Source organism: Plasmopara halstedii, assembly GCF_900000015.1.
Source record: "Plasmopara halstedii genome assembly, contig: Scaffold_292, whole genome shotgun sequence".
NCBI classification, from domain to species: domain Eukaryota; phylum Oomycota; class Peronosporomycetes; order Peronosporales; family Peronosporaceae; genus Plasmopara; species Plasmopara halstedii.
The window spans coordinates 1,093,489-1,112,024 of NW_020187213.1; the positions used below are offsets into that span (position 1 = coordinate 1,093,489).

At 44.7% G+C, this 18,536-nt stretch overlaps 7 protein-coding genes across 7 annotated transcripts; 3 read left to right on the top strand and 4 right to left on the bottom strand.

Annotated features, from left to right (window-relative positions):
* Positions 1 to 7,605: 7,605 nt before the first annotated feature.
* On the bottom strand, positions 7,606 to 7,851 carry PHALS_06050 (uncharacterized protein; the record flags this gene model as incomplete). Its single annotated transcript, XM_024723397.1, has 2 exons — positions 7,606 to 7,740; positions 7,798 to 7,851. 2 exons carry the CDS (start codon positions 7,849 to 7,851, stop codon positions 7,606 to 7,608), a joined length of 189 nt encoding a protein of 62 aa, XP_024574377.1.
* Positions 7,852 to 10,365: 2,514 nt separating this feature from the next.
* Positions 10,366 to 11,972, top strand: PHALS_06051 (Uncharacterized conserved protein; the record flags this gene model as incomplete). Its single annotated transcript, XM_024723398.1, has 4 exons — positions 10,366 to 10,680; positions 10,750 to 11,174; positions 11,233 to 11,757; positions 11,825 to 11,972. The coding sequence occupies 4 exons, from the start codon at positions 10,366 to 10,368 to the stop codon at positions 11,970 to 11,972; spliced, it is 1,413 nt and encodes a 470-aa protein (XP_024574378.1).
* Positions 11,973 to 12,280: 308 nt separating this feature from the next.
* PHALS_06052 (s-adenosyl-l-methionine-dependent methyltransferases superfamily protein) lies at positions 12,281 to 13,384 on the bottom strand (the record flags this gene model as incomplete). Its single annotated transcript, XM_024723399.1, has 2 exons — positions 12,281 to 12,579; positions 12,646 to 13,384. 2 exons carry the CDS (start codon positions 13,382 to 13,384, stop codon positions 12,281 to 12,283), a joined length of 1,038 nt encoding a protein of 345 aa, XP_024574379.1.
* A 140-nt stretch (positions 13,385 to 13,524) lies between these two features.
* On the bottom strand, positions 13,525 to 13,799 carry PHALS_06053 (PROGRAMMED CELL DEATH 4; the record flags this gene model as incomplete). The annotated part of the gene is made up of 2 exons (XM_024723400.1): positions 13,525 to 13,628; positions 13,703 to 13,799. 2 exons carry the CDS (start codon positions 13,797 to 13,799, stop codon positions 13,525 to 13,527), a joined length of 201 nt encoding a protein of 66 aa, XP_024574380.1.
* A 606-nt stretch (positions 13,800 to 14,405) lies between these two features.
* Positions 14,406 to 15,107, top strand: PHALS_06054 (Myosin light chain kinase-related; the record flags this gene model as incomplete). Its single annotated transcript, XM_024723401.1, has 1 exon — positions 14,406 to 15,107. The coding sequence occupies one exon, from the start codon at positions 14,406 to 14,408 to the stop codon at positions 15,105 to 15,107; it is 702 nt and encodes a 233-aa protein (XP_024574381.1).
* Positions 15,108 to 15,694: 587 nt separating this feature from the next.
* PHALS_06055 (Myosin light chain kinase-related) lies at positions 15,695 to 16,405 on the top strand (the record flags this gene model as incomplete). Its single annotated transcript, XM_024723402.1, has 1 exon — positions 15,695 to 16,405. One exon carries the CDS (start codon positions 15,695 to 15,697, stop codon positions 16,403 to 16,405), a length of 711 nt encoding a protein of 236 aa, XP_024574382.1.
* Positions 16,406 to 16,788: 383 nt separating this feature from the next.
* Positions 16,789 to 17,360, bottom strand: PHALS_06056 (protein tyrosine phosphatase; the record flags this gene model as incomplete). The annotated part of the gene is made up of 2 exons (XM_024723403.1): positions 16,789 to 16,957; positions 17,020 to 17,360. 2 exons carry the CDS (start codon positions 17,358 to 17,360, stop codon positions 16,789 to 16,791), a joined length of 510 nt encoding a protein of 169 aa, XP_024574383.1.
* Positions 17,361 to 18,536: the final 1,176 nt, after the last annotated feature.

Here is an 18,536-nt window from a genome sequence, read left to right on the forward strand (position 1 = left end):
CTTCAATAGAAAATCGAGTGTATCGCGCTTGCGGTCTTCAAATTACAAGGCCACGCACGAAAATGGGCACTTACGTGCAGTATCTTACGGTAACCAATTTCGTGGAGGCGAGAGCGGCTCGCTCCAATACGTTTTGCAACTTTGAGAAAGTGACTAGCGTAGTATACAATGCAAAGTGTAACGCTTCTACCGCGAAATCGGAATAACGTGTTGAAAGTGGAACCTTTATTAGCGCGTAAGAAGCGATGGAACTCAGTCATGTTGAGGAGAAGAAGTGACGCATATTAACTACTGAGCAGCTTCACGTTGTTTCCTCTGCGTTTGAGGGAAAAAAATCTGCTCCTTGCATGCTCTCTCTCGCAATCGGTTAAGTAGTACAATAGGTCCACACCCACACGCGGACGACCGACAGCTCCCACATAGGGAAACGTCGATTTCTGGTAGGCCGTCCTGCGCCTCCTGAAAAAAAGCCTGGGTTAATTGTTTCCATTGAAGGTCGTTATCAAACGGGCGGCACATTCAAAAGAAGTGGGGTTTACAGCCCAGGGATGCTGGTTGTGAGACCAACGTTCAAGGCTTTGTGAAACCTTATCAATTTATGATAGATCGTGCAACTACGTACGACGCACGACTGCGTTGTATATGAAGAAAGTCGTTGGAGGAATTGAGGGTGCCAAATATTGATTCGATATCCGTGCATCTCGTCAGTAAAGTATCTAAGGTTCTGCTGAGCCATTGAGTAAAGTCTGAGGATTTCACAGCGTGAAAACTATCTAGTTCGTGAATTTGGTTTGAGATACGATTTCATTCTAGTATGACACGGCTTGAACGTCACGAGACATACGCTTATTGTAAGTCGTAGTATAAAGTGCCATGCACTTTGCCCCGATTCAGTATTGGCGAGTCACAAAGTACCCCCCCCCAAGATACATAATAAATTTGTAGCGCAGATACAAAGTTGCGATAGGTTTAGTATAAGACGTGAGATTATCGGAAAATAACATTACTCTTGTTGGGTCCTCTGGACAGCAGAAGCTAACAGCGCCGCGGTGTTAGCAAGGAATAGATACGAGCAAAGTATTACTGCTTTAAAATTGGTCCCTGTTAACATGGGAGAGGCCAACAGTATGTCGTGGTCCCATAATAATTCTTGGCACGGTTGTACAGAAAAGCTGTGAGCTGTGGTTTTATGTGTCAGAGCCAGCGGAGTTATACGGCGACTTTAAGAGTCAAGTAGAAGGTCAGACATCTTTGGGATCTGACCCTACTCATGGTACAATGTGTCAGAAATACCGTGCGACGGAGCCACCATGTGAAGCAATGAAGCCGCACGGGTAAGTGTATTTACGAGTTGGTTCTAAGGGTTTTGTATTTTAAACGTTAACTCCGGCAGAAGATATAGATATTTCAGATCGGGCGATATATTCCCGAAGGCTATGTGAAAGAATTTGAAGGATGACGAAGTCGCCAAAATGATACGTTTCGTAACGAAAAAAAACTACGCTCCCTATCTGTCATGAGTGAATGTGTTGTTGACGACACTCGTAGGGCTCTGAGTGTTAGGATTGGAATATCTTCTCACAAGGATTGTCAATTCTTCCCGATTCTTTGTTGAAAAATTAACCTACCACGCGTGTTACCCGCGAGAAGTCATGGGATTGAGTTGAGTTCGGGACCAGATGTAATTTACGCCTCACGGTAAGACCCCTTATCAAGGGAATAATGTAACGTTAACGACGCTTGTTTCCGTGATCAAACATGTATGACGAACGTGAGGAGACATCTCCCGGCAAGAGGCGAATTGTTCATGCTCATAATCAACTACGTATGCTCACAATTACGGTGCAAACGTCAATTTCCGGAACGGATGTGCAGAATAGCATAGCCGGTTGCATTTTGTCCAAACTCTCAACTGGTTGAAATATAGTGTCACATGTTGGTGAGAGGCAGCTATATTTATCTCACAACGGTCGGTTCACCGAGCAAAAAGCTCCGGGGTTGTTTGGTCAAACGACAAGGATTGTCGATGCACCAGCGACATTCAACTGACGGCTAATGTTGCTGTCTAGGCCACATCATGGCTATGCACAATACTATTGTCGTAAGAAAAATCTGGCGGACACGAAAAAGCAAGCGTAGAGAATCACATAAAAATACTTGCGAGCATTGTTTGAATGTATAAACATAGACAATACTTGTTGATGAAGACAAGAGAGTCGTTAGTACGGCAAAGTTCTCTTTCTGGATTGCATCATTTAAAAGCAGATCTTGCAAGAGATAATGCCATTATGAAGTTGCCAGTCTTCCTGTCTCAAAAGTCCTGGTGAAGTGGTTTTTTCTGGCTAACTACTTGCACGACTGCAATAAATACATGCTGACACGGCACTATTTCTCACCGAATTCTTGGGAAGGATTTAAATGGCGCAAGCATACGACAAAAAAGTATCGCTTTCAGACGTCAAGTAGATTCTTCTCTGGACACCAATTCTAGCTCTTCCGAATTTGGATCAGCCTTTCCATGCCGTCCGTGACGCTCCAGCTTTCGCAATAGACTGGGCTTTAGTCCGAGCAGATGCCGATGAGCACGATCGTGTGGTTGTATTTGAGTCTCGCCAGCTCGAAGCGACCGATAGCTTGGGTATGCACATATGTGCGCACGTGTAAAACGTGTCAGTGTATTAAACTCCTGTATCGCGCTTCGGCACATTTCTCCAACTTTTCGGTTCCACCAGAGCGCTAATAGCCCAAAGAGATTATATCAGTCGGTCTTCCAGACGATGCCTAATTTCAGCATTTGGGGGCCGTCTGGGCACGAAATACCAATTCGCTTCTATCAGCGTCAGTGAAAGCTCTTCCGAAAACTTGAGTCACGTGGTAATAGATGTCTTGTGAACACTAGCGCGGAGAAGTCGCGGTGCGTCGGGGCTGCCGTAGCTTTTTGCTTAGAGAAAGTTACTAAAGGTCACCGACCTTCGTTCTATACTAGAACAAGTCTGAGTGTAGCCGATCGCAATCCGCTACCTCCAAGAAAGACCAAAACCTTAACACAAGGCAATGTACTGTTCCGGTCAAAATTTTAATTGTATTTATCTGTATTATTTGCGGCAGAGCCACATATATCTAAAACCTTAGTTTTTCCCTAATTAAATTGCAAAATCTAATTAATATGAATAACTACTGGCACTCCCGCCACAAAGTGGCTTCTTGTTAAGGTGTAGCCACACCATTTGTATGATGACACCATCTTGTGTAATAAACATATTTGTACTGTCACACCACCTTGTGTGGCCCACCGTTTCATACCAGATTACGTGTAACCTCGTTACACTCTCCCCCATTGAAATTGTGAATATCCACAATTCCCATTTAACTGTCGCCTCGTAAGAGGCTCGCATGTCCGAGACACCGTAACGTCCCTAGGACCATCTGCACGCATTCACTGCTCAATGAGCTCTGGCCAATGAAACGAAAAACACCCAGCCTCGCTGAGTCCGAGGCGCCCGCGGGCAGAGACCTCATTCTTCTCCTACACGCGGTCCACTCCGGACGGAACTTCCGCGGCTTTTCGGAAGCACATCCCAAGTCTTCGGCAACCGGGCCCCACACACCGCGCCCGCCACGGACGACGGATTTCATCGTCGAGGATAAGGTGAAAGTCGACTACGAGTCGGATACTCCATTCCCGGGATGGAAAAAGGAGGAGGACGAGGTGCGCCAACGGCGCGACGTGAGCCCTGCTCGAACCTTGCAGACATCATTTCCGTTTCCAGACCTCTCGACTTCCGGGGGAAGTGGTATTTTCACCAATTGCCTCGACGAGGCACAGAAGCAGCAGTTAAAGGCTTCCCAAAGGTCGGCTCTTTTGCCCTCGTGTGAAATACGGCTTCCGCTCGGCGGATCCCGCTACTGAAGCGAAAGACGCGATCACTTTATCGTAAGGCGTCTACGTAGTCGGACTCCCGGCCACTATACAAGCTGAGCTTGACTACCGAAAAGCTTTTCGAGCTCGCTTCTTGGTACCTTAAAAAATCCAAATGGGGTACGAAGCCATTGATCTTAGCTTGCTTGAAGCTATACCCTTCTTGCATCGCACGATTGATGGCATCGTCCAGCATCTTGGGGTACTCACGAATCAACTGTCCCGAATTGAACCATCAATCAAGCCCGCCGTTAACGTTACAACTTGCGTTGAAAAGTCAATTGGTTCGTCGACAATGCTCGATACAAAGTAACGAGCACGCTGCGCGTATTCGTAGTGACCATGATGAAGCTTTACCAATTCGACACGGGCACGGAACGCACTCTGTGGTGGCTCAAACGCCCTCTTTAGCTCGAATTTATAGTGTTCGTAGCTGGAAAAGCAGCTTAGATTGGCTTAACACATCCTGTACGCCCAACTCTTTGCACGTCCCGCAAGATTGGACATCGCAAACAACACTTGCTGAAAGGGGTCTCGTAGTTGTCTGCAGTGATTGCTGCATCCGTCTCGAAAATTCATCTCGAAAAAATATCATTCTCTCCACCACTGTACAAAGACACGCTCAGTTTTAAAGACATCGTTCTGTACGAAGAAAAAGGGTTTGCGACCTGCTTCCGACATTTTATAATCTCATAATACATGAAACTAACAACTGCGGTTTTCCAGTCATCAGGAGAAGACGACTGCAGTAAATTGATTACTGCGGCTTTGGCGATGACTTCTCGTATCCGCTCGAGTGCCATGTACTTCTGTGAAGACAAATGAGGAAACATCTCATTCGTCAACATCTTTTTTTTTCGGTACTGATGGACCGAGTTATGCCCCAACTTCTTCCATCTTGCTCGGACAAAGACAAGAGAATGGCTTGGTTTGGGATGCGCGACGTTCCAACAGTTATGCCGTCAAACAAAAAACGAGTGTCGTTGACTACCAGGTATAAGAGGGCGCTGTTCGCAAACAGTCCCTCAAACACAACAAACGACGAGGAAGCGATTCCCGACGTGGAGGGAGAAGGATTGAACTGGTTTGGAGGGAAGAAGAACGCCTTGATCCTTTTAAGGCAAATTTGCAACTGGGTATAAATGAGTTATGACTCCTAGCTTCATACAAAACAATCAAAGGGCTATAAGAGGTTCTACTAATGAAACCTTGGACTCCTATTTAATAAATCAAGAGTATACTGAGGTTAAACCTCGGAATCAAATGATACAAGATCTTGAGTGTACGGAGCTTGAACTTCGACAACTGAAACTTCAGCTTTCGTAAAAAATATCCAGGAGAAGGGACTGGCTTACGCCACACTATTCGAAAGATTAAAACTTCAGCTTTCGTGGGAAATATCCGGTAGAAGTGACTGGCTATTTCTAAAGATGCGACACATCAGTCTCGTCGCCAGTACGGTTCCCCTAGTAGAAACCAGTATTCTGTATCACACAAAGTGTTCGTGACTTCATATATGTGCACTTGGGAACAGCATACTGTAATCTTCCATTACTAATGACCACAATGCATACATAAGGTACATTTACGTTCCCGAAACAAATACAACAATAAAATGAACAAAGCTGAGAACAAAGAGATGTACCTTCATGTAATGACTTAGTGTAGCTCATTACAGGAAGGACTGTCAATCTAATAAATTGCATATTAGACCAGCTAGACATAGCATGATACCATCAAGAAGATTGGACGGCAAAAGCCGACGGCGCGACGTTATGGCTGGGGGTCAGGTCAAGTAGCACACCGAGGCTTGAGATAGACGAAACCCAGACAAATCTACGGACTGATAACATTTTTATCGAAGATAATACACTTTCTACCATGCAGTGTCTGTGGCGTTACATCGGATTTTAGACGGTTGTAGCGTAAAGGCTGAGACATGCGAGTTACGTTGAGATATAGGATACGAAATTATAGTGTGTTCTACGTGGGCTTACCGGGGGCGTGGTACGATTTCGCTAGGACGAGGCAGCTGGATGCGAAATTCTCTTTTGCAAACGAAGCAGTCATCGCTTGTGGTTGTGCTACCCTCTATCCCAGAGCAGCGACGCACTTCTAAACCACTGGAAGTGTCTCACACACAACCGAGTGAGCTTGTGCGAGCAGTGTGGACCTTCGCCGGCACAGCTAGACGAGCAAAAGGTAACGCTTTGCCACGTTAAGAGTCTGGCCAGGCGGTGGATACAACAAATATCGCTATTAGTATCCGTCGAAGCGGAATGTATAATCTGAACCTTAAAGCGATTGAAAGTTCGAAATCCCACTTCGATAAGATGTCCAGATGCCGTGGTCGCTTACCCCTTCTCGCCCTTGGAAAAGAGGCCAAATCGCTCGTCGCAATGAGCTTTCCATCGTAATTGGGGATCGAACGTGTGGCGAGTACACACCTAGTCAGTAGCTGCTATAGCTGTTTTGAGGAGACGACCACAGAAACTTCTAAAGGTGGTATGTCATCACCTCGACGTTCACGCCGTGATTTGTACTTTGTAACGTCAAGCATACTTGACAGTTCTAGCAAATATATTCGCTTCGCCAAGCCGAACGTTGACTATCGTAAAAAAAAGCACGCACTTCGCAACTGAATAAGACTCAATAATTCTCACCAGTTCCAAGGTTCCTTCGCGCAATGTGTTTAAGAAATTTATATCTTTTTCGCGGAGTTACGTGTTTCGCTTGTCTGCGGATGACCACCAGTTGACTTTCTCAATATATGTCGCGCGTTAACAACTTCTCGGCCGGTTTCCCAGTGGTTGCGTCTAGCAGCGAAGCCCTAGCAAACATTATTCAAGATGCCCCGGATTCGTGAACTACTATTATCGCGGCCAAAGACACGAAGGAACTACCTCGGCAAGATGCTCGACGGAGTGCCGATGACGACGGGATTTGTCCTCCAACGCTCGAAAATCACCGGATAGAGATCTACCAAGTCGTCATTCTCCGCTGCTGACTCTTCGCGAGAAGAGTGGTGTCGCCCACTATCACGTGGAACGCGTTGCAAGCGCGCCAGTTGACTGGTAAGCGTGATGATCCAGAACCAATGGACACCTCGTACATTTCCACACCCGAAAATGAGCGTCTTTGCAACGATGGAAAATGATTCCGTTGTGGAAAGCCGGGTCATATTGCCCGAAACTGCAGAGTGTCTTTGTCGATTCGGCAACAGACACAGGGTGCTCGTTCGGATAAGTGAAGACGCTGTAAAGGTAATCGGCTCGAACACTTCCAAGGGTAAAAAACGGGAGTGGCCAGTAACCAGTACTTGGGCGACTCCCAAGGCTGGACAAAGGTGCAATCGCACGCGACGAGGGTTTAAGTGATTGACACGTATCACATGTGCGTGTTTACGTATTCTTGGCCGCAATAAACTGCCGATACTCAAAAGCTTATGACCATTGACATCTGCTTGAAGTGAAATGCGGAATACGCAAAGGCATCACAGCAGAAGCGAAAGGTCGCTCTAGATTAAAATGAGCCAAAGTGGGGCATGCAAAAGACTCTACTTCAGACAAATTTTGTTTGGAAATAGATAAGAGATACCTGCTCAAGAGAATGAAAAGACAGATAGAGATTTGGCTTCCCAGTAAAGCGTTCCAAAAATGTTTTGACGACGCCAAAGCCATACTTTTTCATTTGGCAAACATTTTAGCGAAGCACACACTTGCAAGTTTTAATGTCAGTGCCACCATCCGACTTACGGAGCTATTCACGACTCTGGACAAATATGTCGTAGAAAAACGATTTGTGGGTAGGAATGATGCGGCCTAAAGTCTGTGTTCAGAAAGTGCGTGAGACAGTCCCGAGGTCATATTAAACCAAACCCAAAGCATCACGTTGGGAGTTTCACCGAAGTGAGAGTAATTTTGCTGTCGCATGTCAGAAGCTGATAAGATTCACCAACTAGGTCAATGGCACTAAAACGTATAGCGGACGTTGCGGAATTTTTTCGTTTGTGCTGAAAACGTTGCGACAAATATCTCGGTATCAGCAATCGCAATTTTCTATATGAACCCTTCAAACACTGCAAGCCGATGCCGAGTTTGGGGATCTTCTTTCAATCACCAAGTCTACACGAGTTTTTCACGGAATTAAAGTTCACTGACGTCAACTTGCTTTATGGTAAGGGGTTGCCCGCGTATCACAATATCGAGGATATCTGGCTGTGAATCCCAGCTCTATATCATGACACATTTCTTGATTTGGGAAACTACACGACACACAGTAACGCCGACTCAGCAGTAAAATAACAGGGAGAAAAGGATAAGGTTACATGAGCCCTTTTGGAGCAACCCCATTCTACTTATGTCTCATAGTCGATTTTCAGCTACATTAGTTCTGGCACGAGAGACTGCGACACCCATTCGCATTTACTCAGCATTGGCTCTTGCGCAGGAGAACCAGCTTACAGCTGTTTTACCCGTCCCAACAGAGTGACATACAGGGACCAGGACATATCGTCTCTTATATTTGACTCAGCACAGAAACACTCCGAAGACCGATATTGATGATTGCATCTATCTGGCTATTCTGGGACAGCGGCTTGCTACCACTTCTATCATCCTTACTTTGCTTGAGGACCCTAGCAATATCATTGCTAATCAGTTCGGGTATTCCCATGTCTTACACAAATGCAATTGTAGATTTGCGCACAAGCTAAAAGCGTTCTTATTCTATGACACAGATGATCTCACAATTTACCAACGCATCAACAAAAAACTCGCATCGCCAAACCTCACCGGTTTCCGTCGATCTATGGCGCGTAAAATCTCAGTTACGCCAAACCCAGAATAACCTCGTACACCTAATTCAAATGCAGGACAACAACATCCCGCTTCGTCAGATTTGTTAAAACTCTGATTCAAGTTCAGCGGAACAGTCAAATTGTATGATGCGAGACACATCCATATTCGGTATCTATCTCTAACGCCTCCACGTATTGTTGATTGTCTCGACAGTCGCGCCTCGTACGCAATCGTGCGGCATTTTTGAGTCTTTGAAAACTATCCCTGACTTTAAAAGCCCAGGATGCTGACGCAAACCACCAGCAATCCTGAATTACGAGCCTCCCCTGTAGTAGAAAAAGTCGCTTCGCGTCTCACCAAACACACCCTTCACGAGGTGCGATAAAACCAAATTCGTACCAGGACGTCCCTCTGCGTCTCTGAGGCGCGATATCTTTCCCACGAGGTGTTCTTTGGATGGCCCTGCGTGGGAAACTGGCCCCTCATACCATTCAGCCGGAAGAGAAGGGACACGAACCGCGGATATGTAACATCCGCGAGTACCACGTTGTTACTCTTCAACTGCCCCAACCCCTCTTCATGACTGATGTCCATCGCCGCTGGCAAGCTCAAATATCTTTAAACTTTGGTAACTCATCTGGCTCTCCCGAAACAAATATTGTACTTCGCATTCAAATATACACCCACAACTTCTTCAAAAGGGTCAGGGTGGACGAGGAAAGTCTCGATGCGAAGCACATCCGTTTTGAGACCCTTCATTAAGACAATGACTTTAATCACCACTGGGAGACGGTCAGATGCCATTGCAACGATGAGACTGAACATCGTCAGTTCTCATCTACTTTGATTTGTGGCAAAAGCGTCAGACACACCTCAAAAGTCTTGAATGACGGCTCGAAAACATGCCGGTTCCGATGACCCATATCTGAAGCGCCTTATTTACCGAGGTGCTGTATGTTAGTGCCCATTCTCACGTGCAATCTTAAGCCAAAGAGATCGCAAGCGCGATACGCTATCGCCGTTTCGAGCATGGCCCATGACCATCCTAACTGCCCTCGTTCAGAGGGATAAATTTCTACGTTCCTGTCTACAAAGGGCTGAGCATGCACGATCAGCGGCCTCAAGGTAGGAACCACGGTTGTTCGACACCAGCGCATTTCAAAGCTGGTGGGGCCTCCACGGGACCATGACTGCGTTTGGCCTTTTGGCCTGACCTTTTCGGGTTCAAAAATAGATATAAGCATCCCAAATGCCCAGGTATAGCTGAACAAGCAACTCGTACTTTATCCGTGCACAAAATACAGACAGTCCTTTCACAAGTCGTTCGTGGAATTGACTGCAATAGCTACCATGTGCAACGGGGTTGCCATGCATTTTGCACAGAGTAAGCTTCGACTCGGAGAGTTTGCGTGAAAAAAAGAGTATGCTCGTACGCTTAACCCAATAAATACCATGTCGTGGTGCTTTCAATGGTATGCGACGGATAATGTGACAGCGAGAACGAGATTTTTGTCACATATAGATGCATAATATGGAAGGTCTTTTTTATTTTCGCATAAATCACTTGAAAGGTCCAAGACACTCACTACCTGTAACTATTGAATCCTCATTTTTTTCAAAATCTACCTTACGACTCTTCATGCAGAGATGCAGCCGTCCATTTCCAAGCCTGCACGCCATCGTCGCCGAACGCGCCACAATTTCCATTCTTGTTCCACCGCTATTCCTGTCCAAAGCGATAATCCGAGCGATGTGTACGAGAAGATAGATACTGATGAACATGTCAACGATCCATCGTCAATCATACCAGCAATCAAAATATTTCCACCATTTCCACCAACTCTAGACGTTCATCTACCGCCATTACACGATGTCTCTTCTTCTGCCTCAACACCTTTGCGTGCCGTCGGATTTTCCGACACTAAAGCTAAAAGGTCAGGACTACACGCTAAAGACGCAGCAGTGAGAATAGTGCACTTTGTTGCAATTTGTCTGAATAATTCACTTATAGGAAATGATTATCGACTATAGAATCAGCGGACTAGTAGATCAAAAGGATTGGCTCGTCGACCGAGTGGGAGACGATGGCGTGCACATCCTTCGGATTACGATGAAGTAGTGGCACAGACCCATTTGTACAAGCTTTCGGTCCCTCCTTCTCATACAGGAAAGAGACGAGTAGCTGTGTATTACACTTGTGAACAAATCGCGCTTTTCAAATTTCAAAAATGGATAAGTACGCGTGAACGTCGTGCTGAAGTCATAGAGACGAAGGAAATTGAAAACTCGACAAAGACAGCGCGAAGTAGTAATGACCTAGCTTGCTGGAAGAGTACAATGTATTTGGAGGTTCTGCACTTGAGTTACACTCCGGATAACGCGATTGAGACTAATGTTGATGCCCACGATTCATTATCAAAAGCAGCTCTTCAGCAAAGACATATTCTCGTTTTTGAGTGAGTAAAGATAGAATACAAAGAGATGATTGTGGGGCCTTTACATTGTTTTTCACAGGACAGGTTGCTGTGTCTTTTGGGGATTTAATCGAGAACAAGAAGATAGGCTTCTAAAGCTACTAACGCCGTTTTCTTCGAGTGAACTAAGCCAGATTGATGCACAAGTGATGGAATATAGCTATGGTGACCGATCGAGTATCGCAAAAGATGCAATTGTTTTATGCACGAACAATGTTGCTGAAATGATCGCGTTGTCGTTCGCGATGGCCCAGTCGGCAACCCTCAGTGCGTTTGAGACTCGGGTGGGATATCGAATTCGCTCGACAAAGAATATTCCTTCTAGTTTATCGTCAGTGGGGTCGCTTCGATATTCTCACAACGACACGTCGAAACTGATCGGACAAATTTTTATCGAGCTAGCTGACGTAAACATTCACTCAAATGTCCTTGACGAGCCAGAATACTTTCTCAAATTTCAAGACAATAATGGGTTTAAATATCTATACGAGAAAATGTTGAAGTATCAGGATGTGGCGAATCGTGTGGTCATTTTAAACAAGCGTCTTAGTATCCTTCGTGACTTGTAGGCTTCTATCTTTCAACTTGCTAAATCTGTTGCTAATGTTCTGTGGTTATCATTATTTGATTAGATTTGGTGTCCTGAATCAGCAGTTAACGCATCACCAAGGCTCAAAACTCGAGTGGATTATCATTTGGATGCTTGTGTTTCAAGTCGTCATTGCTATCGGATGGGAGATCTTCCTCAAAGATATCGTAGGCTATTTTCATCATGGATAAAACTTATTCCTGGTGTGTCTGCTAGCACAATATCATCAAATGCTTTAGATTGCAACGCCATGAATTTATGCTTGTCTTTTCTCTTAGACTTTAAGAAACTAAAAAGTATCCGAACTGAATGGTATCTTGGCGGCAGTGATAACATCTCTTGATGGTGCGAGTTGATGATAACCAATGCCATAGGATTTGCCAGTATAAACTCTAGTAGCTCCTTTCCATACGAAAAATCTAGGGTTCAATTTAATAAACTATCTATTCTAGTACCTCGTTTTTTCACCATCAAGACTAATGATCTACATGATGACTATTTATTCGAAGAACTTCGTGGCAAAGGTCAAGTACGCTGTGTGTCCGCGAATCTCGTCATCTTTCTTGGCCACAATGTGCTCTCCCACACCACCGGGAACGTATTTACGTTTACGTCCACCATTACTCTTACCCTCCGTCTCATCATCCATTATAGTCGAGTTTATATCTTGCTCATTCATCGTCGAAGATGCAGAGCCGTTCTCCGTCTTGACTTTCTTGCCAAATCCAAAATCTGGTACCGGTAGATCAATTCGTCGTGAGTTGTACGGCACCAATCTCGTCTCAATCGTGCGAATTACTGCCACATAACAATGTCAACTTCATTTTTCAAACTTTGAAAACACAAATCACTTTTATAACTTACACTCGAAGTTTGCACTACGCAACGCATCGCAAGTCTTCTGCACTTGTTCGATACAGGGGGAGTACGATGCAAAAAATCCACCCTGCTTCAAAACTTTCGTTGCATGTCCTACTGCCTTCCAGGGACAAGGCAAATCTAAGAATACGAGATCGATGGAATTATCAAGATCGGTTGGAAAGCCTTGTTCACATGCGTCTCTGCAGTCCACTGTAATGACATTTGTTAATCCATTACGATGAAACTCTTCACGTGCAATATCTGCTCTGTGTGCATTAAATTCAAAGCTAAAAACGTGGCCATTCGGTGATACTGTGCGTGCAAAGCTAGTAGTGAGCGCTCCACTCCCTGTACCAGATTCAACAACACGAGCTCCAGAGCACAATGCAGCTGTAAATTGAATGGCACTAGCATCTAGTGTGAAAACAATTTGCGTACGGTGACGCAATGCACGACTCCATAATTCTGGAGTTGGTGCAAGCAAAATGAGATAACCACGCGCATTCTTTTTTCTTGAGATAATTTTCGAGCCAAATGGCTGACCAATCATGTCATTGTGATAAAAGGCACCGTGACGATTCTGGTAGATAGCGTCACGCTGTGCGTAGCAGTATGTAAGTGAATTATGTGTTTCAAAAAGAATGACAAGAGATCCCTCGGAAATCAGTAGTGACGACTTCCACATTGAGTTCGAGATAGTCGTCACAGACGCTGCGTTCACATCAGCTGAAGGCATTGCCATGGTTAAGTTAAAGTTTATGTGGTATACCTGATGATTTCAAAATAATATTTTTATAGTTTTATGACTGCTGGAAGGCTAGTTGATTCTTCTTTTTGCGTATTTCTCCTACAAAAGCTAATCGTTTGCAAGGATGTATTGATCTAGTGTTCTTCCGAGCTGTCATAGTTGGGATCGTTGCGGTCCACAGCTGCAATGGCGCCTTCTTCAGCTGTCGAAACGCCCCAGTTGTGGGCGCCAGCACCTCCTGCATAATAACACTATCATCAGCTCCGAAATGCAATGAATTACTCACATTTTATCTAGCGCTGATGCCTGTACCTTTCTTAGGTCCATTAGCGCCCGTACCCACGGGACCACGAGAGTGGCGATCCTTATTATCGTTCTTTTTATTAGTAAGTTCGCGGCTTTGAGGCATGACTTCTCAGTTACGACTTGATCACTTGGTTTCAATTTTTGTTCTGAGAAACGTCATGCTTAGAGGCGACCCCCGGCTTGATTAAATATGCAGCTGATTTTGTTTCTAGACTTAAGGATGGAAGGCATACATCTGTCAAAGTGGCAGCTGTCGCATATGAGTAGGACACATGAAACTAGTGTGATATTTCCACACTACTTTGCAACGGTGACCCACTTTTTTGTTACTACCGATATACTTTTAGCAATGTAATAAATAACTGATCCCGTGGTGCGTTAAAATGTGTTCAGATGGTCGCGTAGTCGCTCAAACTCAACTGATTATCGTCAACTTGTTGTTGTCTTGTGCTATCATACTTGTATTGTAACACGTTTTCAAAACAGAAACCAACCACTGCATTTACAAGCTTCACGTCTCACAGAGATCTCCCATAGGTCGCGAGCATACGCCAGATATGGCGGAAAAGGCACACATGCTGTTGCTCCAGTAAAGTTTCCTCATAGGTTTCCGCAATTACAACAAAAACCTTCATTAAGTATTCGAACTCATCTAGGAAGGACTTCGATGAAATTCTGGACGCCCGTATTAACCGCTGTTGAATTAGTTATGCGCGAGCAAGACTCGTTGGCCGGATGCACACACGTGGCTGAATTTGTGAGCGAGTATTTAGACGCTTCTGAAAAATGGACCGTCGAACGTGCTGCATGCGCCGGGTATATGACGCTACTTGAGCGTTTAGGTAAGCGAGTAAAACCAATTACGCCTCGAGAGCTCGACTGGGCGCTTCGCACAGCTGCAGACCGTGGTGACTTGAACGTTGTCAAGTGGCTGACTGCCTACCAGCCGGACATGGAATGCTCGACGCGAGTGATGGATTCAGCAGCTTTACGTGGTCATCTCTCAATCGTTAAATGGCTTCACTACTATCGGGATGAAGGATGTACTACAGCAGCCATGGACAGTGCTGCCGCATATGGGCGATTACAAGTTGTGAAATGGTTGCATGAAAACCGCGAGGAAGGTTGTACGACTGCTGCAATGGATAGCGCTGCGGCTGGGGGACACGTGACAGTGGTGCAGTGGCTCACAAGCAATCGCAAGGAGGGTTGCACGAGTGTAGCGTCCCACTTTGCTTTGCTTAACGGCCACATGCACATTCTGCGGTGGCTCAATAAGCACAATGTCGAGAGGCAAATGCCTGGAAAATGGTCAAGGAATTGCTGGTACCGGAGAGAGCGACGGAAAAGCGCGACGCTACTAGTTGCACCGCAACAACGGCCGAGACGAATGAGCGTAGGTCAAAACTGAGTCATTGTGAGAAATGCAGGATTTGAGACAGAGTGAATTTAAAGCTGACCCGTTTTTATTATCAAATAAAGAAGTTATTTCAAGATTTTGAAGCCAAAAAGCCACTGCAAAAATTGTGAAAGATTGAAAACAAATTGATATTAAGTTGTCTTTCACTTAGAATTTATTACGCACACGAAATCCACTGATTCATTGTATCGCGATTATGTCGGTACATTTTCTTCAAGTGAAGTCTGACAACTTTTTATAAATATACGCTCCTGGCTTGACAGAAATCGTTTCGAGTTCGTAAGCTTAAATTTCAACTGTCCGTACCAGTAAAAGATAGTTTTTCATGTATTGACGCTACCAAAGTGATCAATATCTCATCCAAACTATTTGAATTGATATCGTTGATGAAGCTATTATTAATATATGCGTGCGACGAGGTGGCAGCCTCAGCCATTTCTAGTCATACTTATTTTCTACTTAACAACCCTTTGTCTTGAAGAGAGAATGACAAAAGCTCCATCGTTCACATCTTTTCTTTCTGACTTGACCAGCAAAATCATTCACTTTTTGTTTAAAGCTGATTCAGAATATTGATAATGGAACTGATGAAAGTTGTCGAGGTTGTTGTGAGGGAACAGGTCGATCCCATCGCTAGTGGCATAGTGCCTGAACTGATCGAATCGTTCTTGGATAATTCCATTCGATGGACTGTTCAGAAGGCAGCATGTAGCGGGTACCTTACGCTGCTAAAACGGCTGGGCAAACGGGACGCCGCAATTTCTGAGCATGGTTTTGACTGGTCAATGAGGATAGCCGCAACGGAAGGTTACCTCAATGTCATACAGTGGCTTACACACTACCGTCCCGAAATAAAAATCTCAACTCGTGTCATGGATGCTGCTGCATTGCGCGGCCATTTGAAAATAATCAAGTGGTTACACGAAAATCGTAGCGAGGGTTGCTCTGTTCACGCAATGGATAGTGCTGCAGCAAGTGGTCATCTTGAAGTTGTCCAATGGTTGCACAAGAACCGGATGGAAGGCTGTACAACAGGAGCGATTGACACTGCTGCTGCCGGTGGTCATTTAGAAATGGTGCAATGGCTTTGGACGAATCGTACGGAAGGATGCACAACAGTTGCTGTTGATTTTGCAATTTACAATGGCCACTTTTCCGTTGTTAAATGGTTTAGCGAACTCGCCGATTTTCAACCTCGGCATGCCAAGCACACGATGAGGCTGACGAGTTGTAAGCATGACAATGCTTGTATCAACAATCAGCTACCGAGTCAAGCAACGACTTATTAAACGTAATAGCGCAAAGATAATTAATTATGCCAGAAGTACATGCACAATATTTCAGTGGTCAATTACGTTATACATAGATAAGAATAAAAAATACAGCCTTTGACTGCACCATTAAAAGGACAGACCAGTCAGGATAGTCTAAGTGCCGTCATAACGTGATAAACGTTGTACGATGAACAATCGTGTAGGACTCTGTTAAGGCGATGTTTCAAAAATGTTGTATACTTATTGTATGTCTACGCAAATCGGCCAAGATATAAGAAGCAATGGTCATAAAAATACTTCAGCAATAAAAATGTAAGACAGCAAAAATTATGAAAAAGGGTGATGGTGTGACGACCAAGCACCTACAATGCGCCTGCTTAAGCAAAGCTTTCCTTTCTTCACATAATTGTGCACTTGGCCTTATTGCCTCGCCGAGGCTGATACTTCTCCAAATACTTGAGCTGGCGCAAATTAATAGCTCCGCGCCGAAACTTGCGTATATGCTCCACTGCGTTAATAGGATCCAGTCCGTACTCTATCAATGCAATGGCCACCAGCACTGGGGCTCTACATCAGAGTAGAATATGTTAATACATTATTCTAAATAAAACAGAATTAAAATCCTTTACCTGCCGAGTCCAGCAACACAATGCACTGCAATTGATCTGTTGCTGTTTGAATTGCTTACATTGTCCTTGAAACAATTTTCAACCAGATCAAGCCACATATCCAGAATATCTGGGTCGGGGGACTCGCCATCAGGAAATTCAAGCTCGTGCACGTGAATGCCAGCGGCCTCAACAGCCTCGCGGCTGTACGTGACCTCACAAGCACGCACAAGATCCGAAACATTGTATTTTTTGAGCTCCTTGAGATAAATGTGGAGGTTGCTGTCATTGGGAGCGTCCATTATCACAAAGGACAGGTGCTCCCACTTAACCAATGTCGGCTTGTTCGTTGGAGCAATCATTGTGTCTGTACTACACAGAAATAGTCGCTAAAGTTGAAAAATAGGTCGGTGGAAAGCTGGTAATTCTCCGGACTCGCGGTAAGACTCTGGTACTATTTTACTCTTTCGGGAAAGCAAAGCACTCGTCGCGTGTCAATCGGTCTTAGCCCAGCAAACTTATCCCATCCGTCGATGTCACCACCAATTTGATCACTCGCCGATGGTGTCACCGTCGCAAAGTGTGAGTTTATTCTTGTGAAAACACGCGACGCGGGATTGCTCTCCACTCCCACAACCAGTGGACTCGTCGAAGCTTCAGGAAACTCAGAGTTGCTCAGTTTAGACGCCAGAGGTAGTAATGAACCAGACAAGAAGGCGACCGTGGACGTTCTTTCTAGTCTGTACACAAACCAAAGTGGAAAAAAGAACAGAAAGTCGAGTGAAGACTACTTGGGTGGAGAGCGTTTTCTAGACTGAGCACTATTCTTGAGCTGAATGTCGAAGGGCAAATATAATCCAATGAAGGCTATATTCTCGCTGATTTAAGCACGGCCATTGGCTGAACATATTAACTATATGTGGACACACAATTATCGTGCTTACGAAGCGTTAGTTCGGTCTGGAAATTTCAAGCCACGCAAATCGCTTCTGAGAGAAAAATAACGACTGGAAAATGGCTAAATAATTCCGTATCTCGGACATAATGGAGATGGATAGTAGTACTTAGACTGTCTTCTGTGTTTAATGTTGCGAATATTTAGCCTATTTCGTAGGCTCGTTTTACGCTCTGGTTGTTTTTTAGTGATCGATGGAAAGCTTCAGCTCTCATCACTTTCCTTTTATCAGCTTAAATTAACACGAATTGCGCCTGCTTACTGCACCGCATATTGCTGGGCCTGCCCTACTCTAGATGTGCGAGTTGACGGCACAGGTGGCACTAGTGTAGCACACAGTTCTAGTATTGAATGGATACAAACATTTTACAGAGTACAAATCACCACTTCTGATGCTCATAGTTAAAATCGCTAAGGTCTATCATTTGTTTAATTGGTAAAAGTCACGACATGTAATTCTATTTTGCTAACTCTAATTCGAGACATAATGCATGCATCTACATAAATTGGTTTTCTTTGTTGATATGTGTCTAGATTAATTTTCTTTGCTGATATGTTTCTACCTACACATATTCCAATTCAC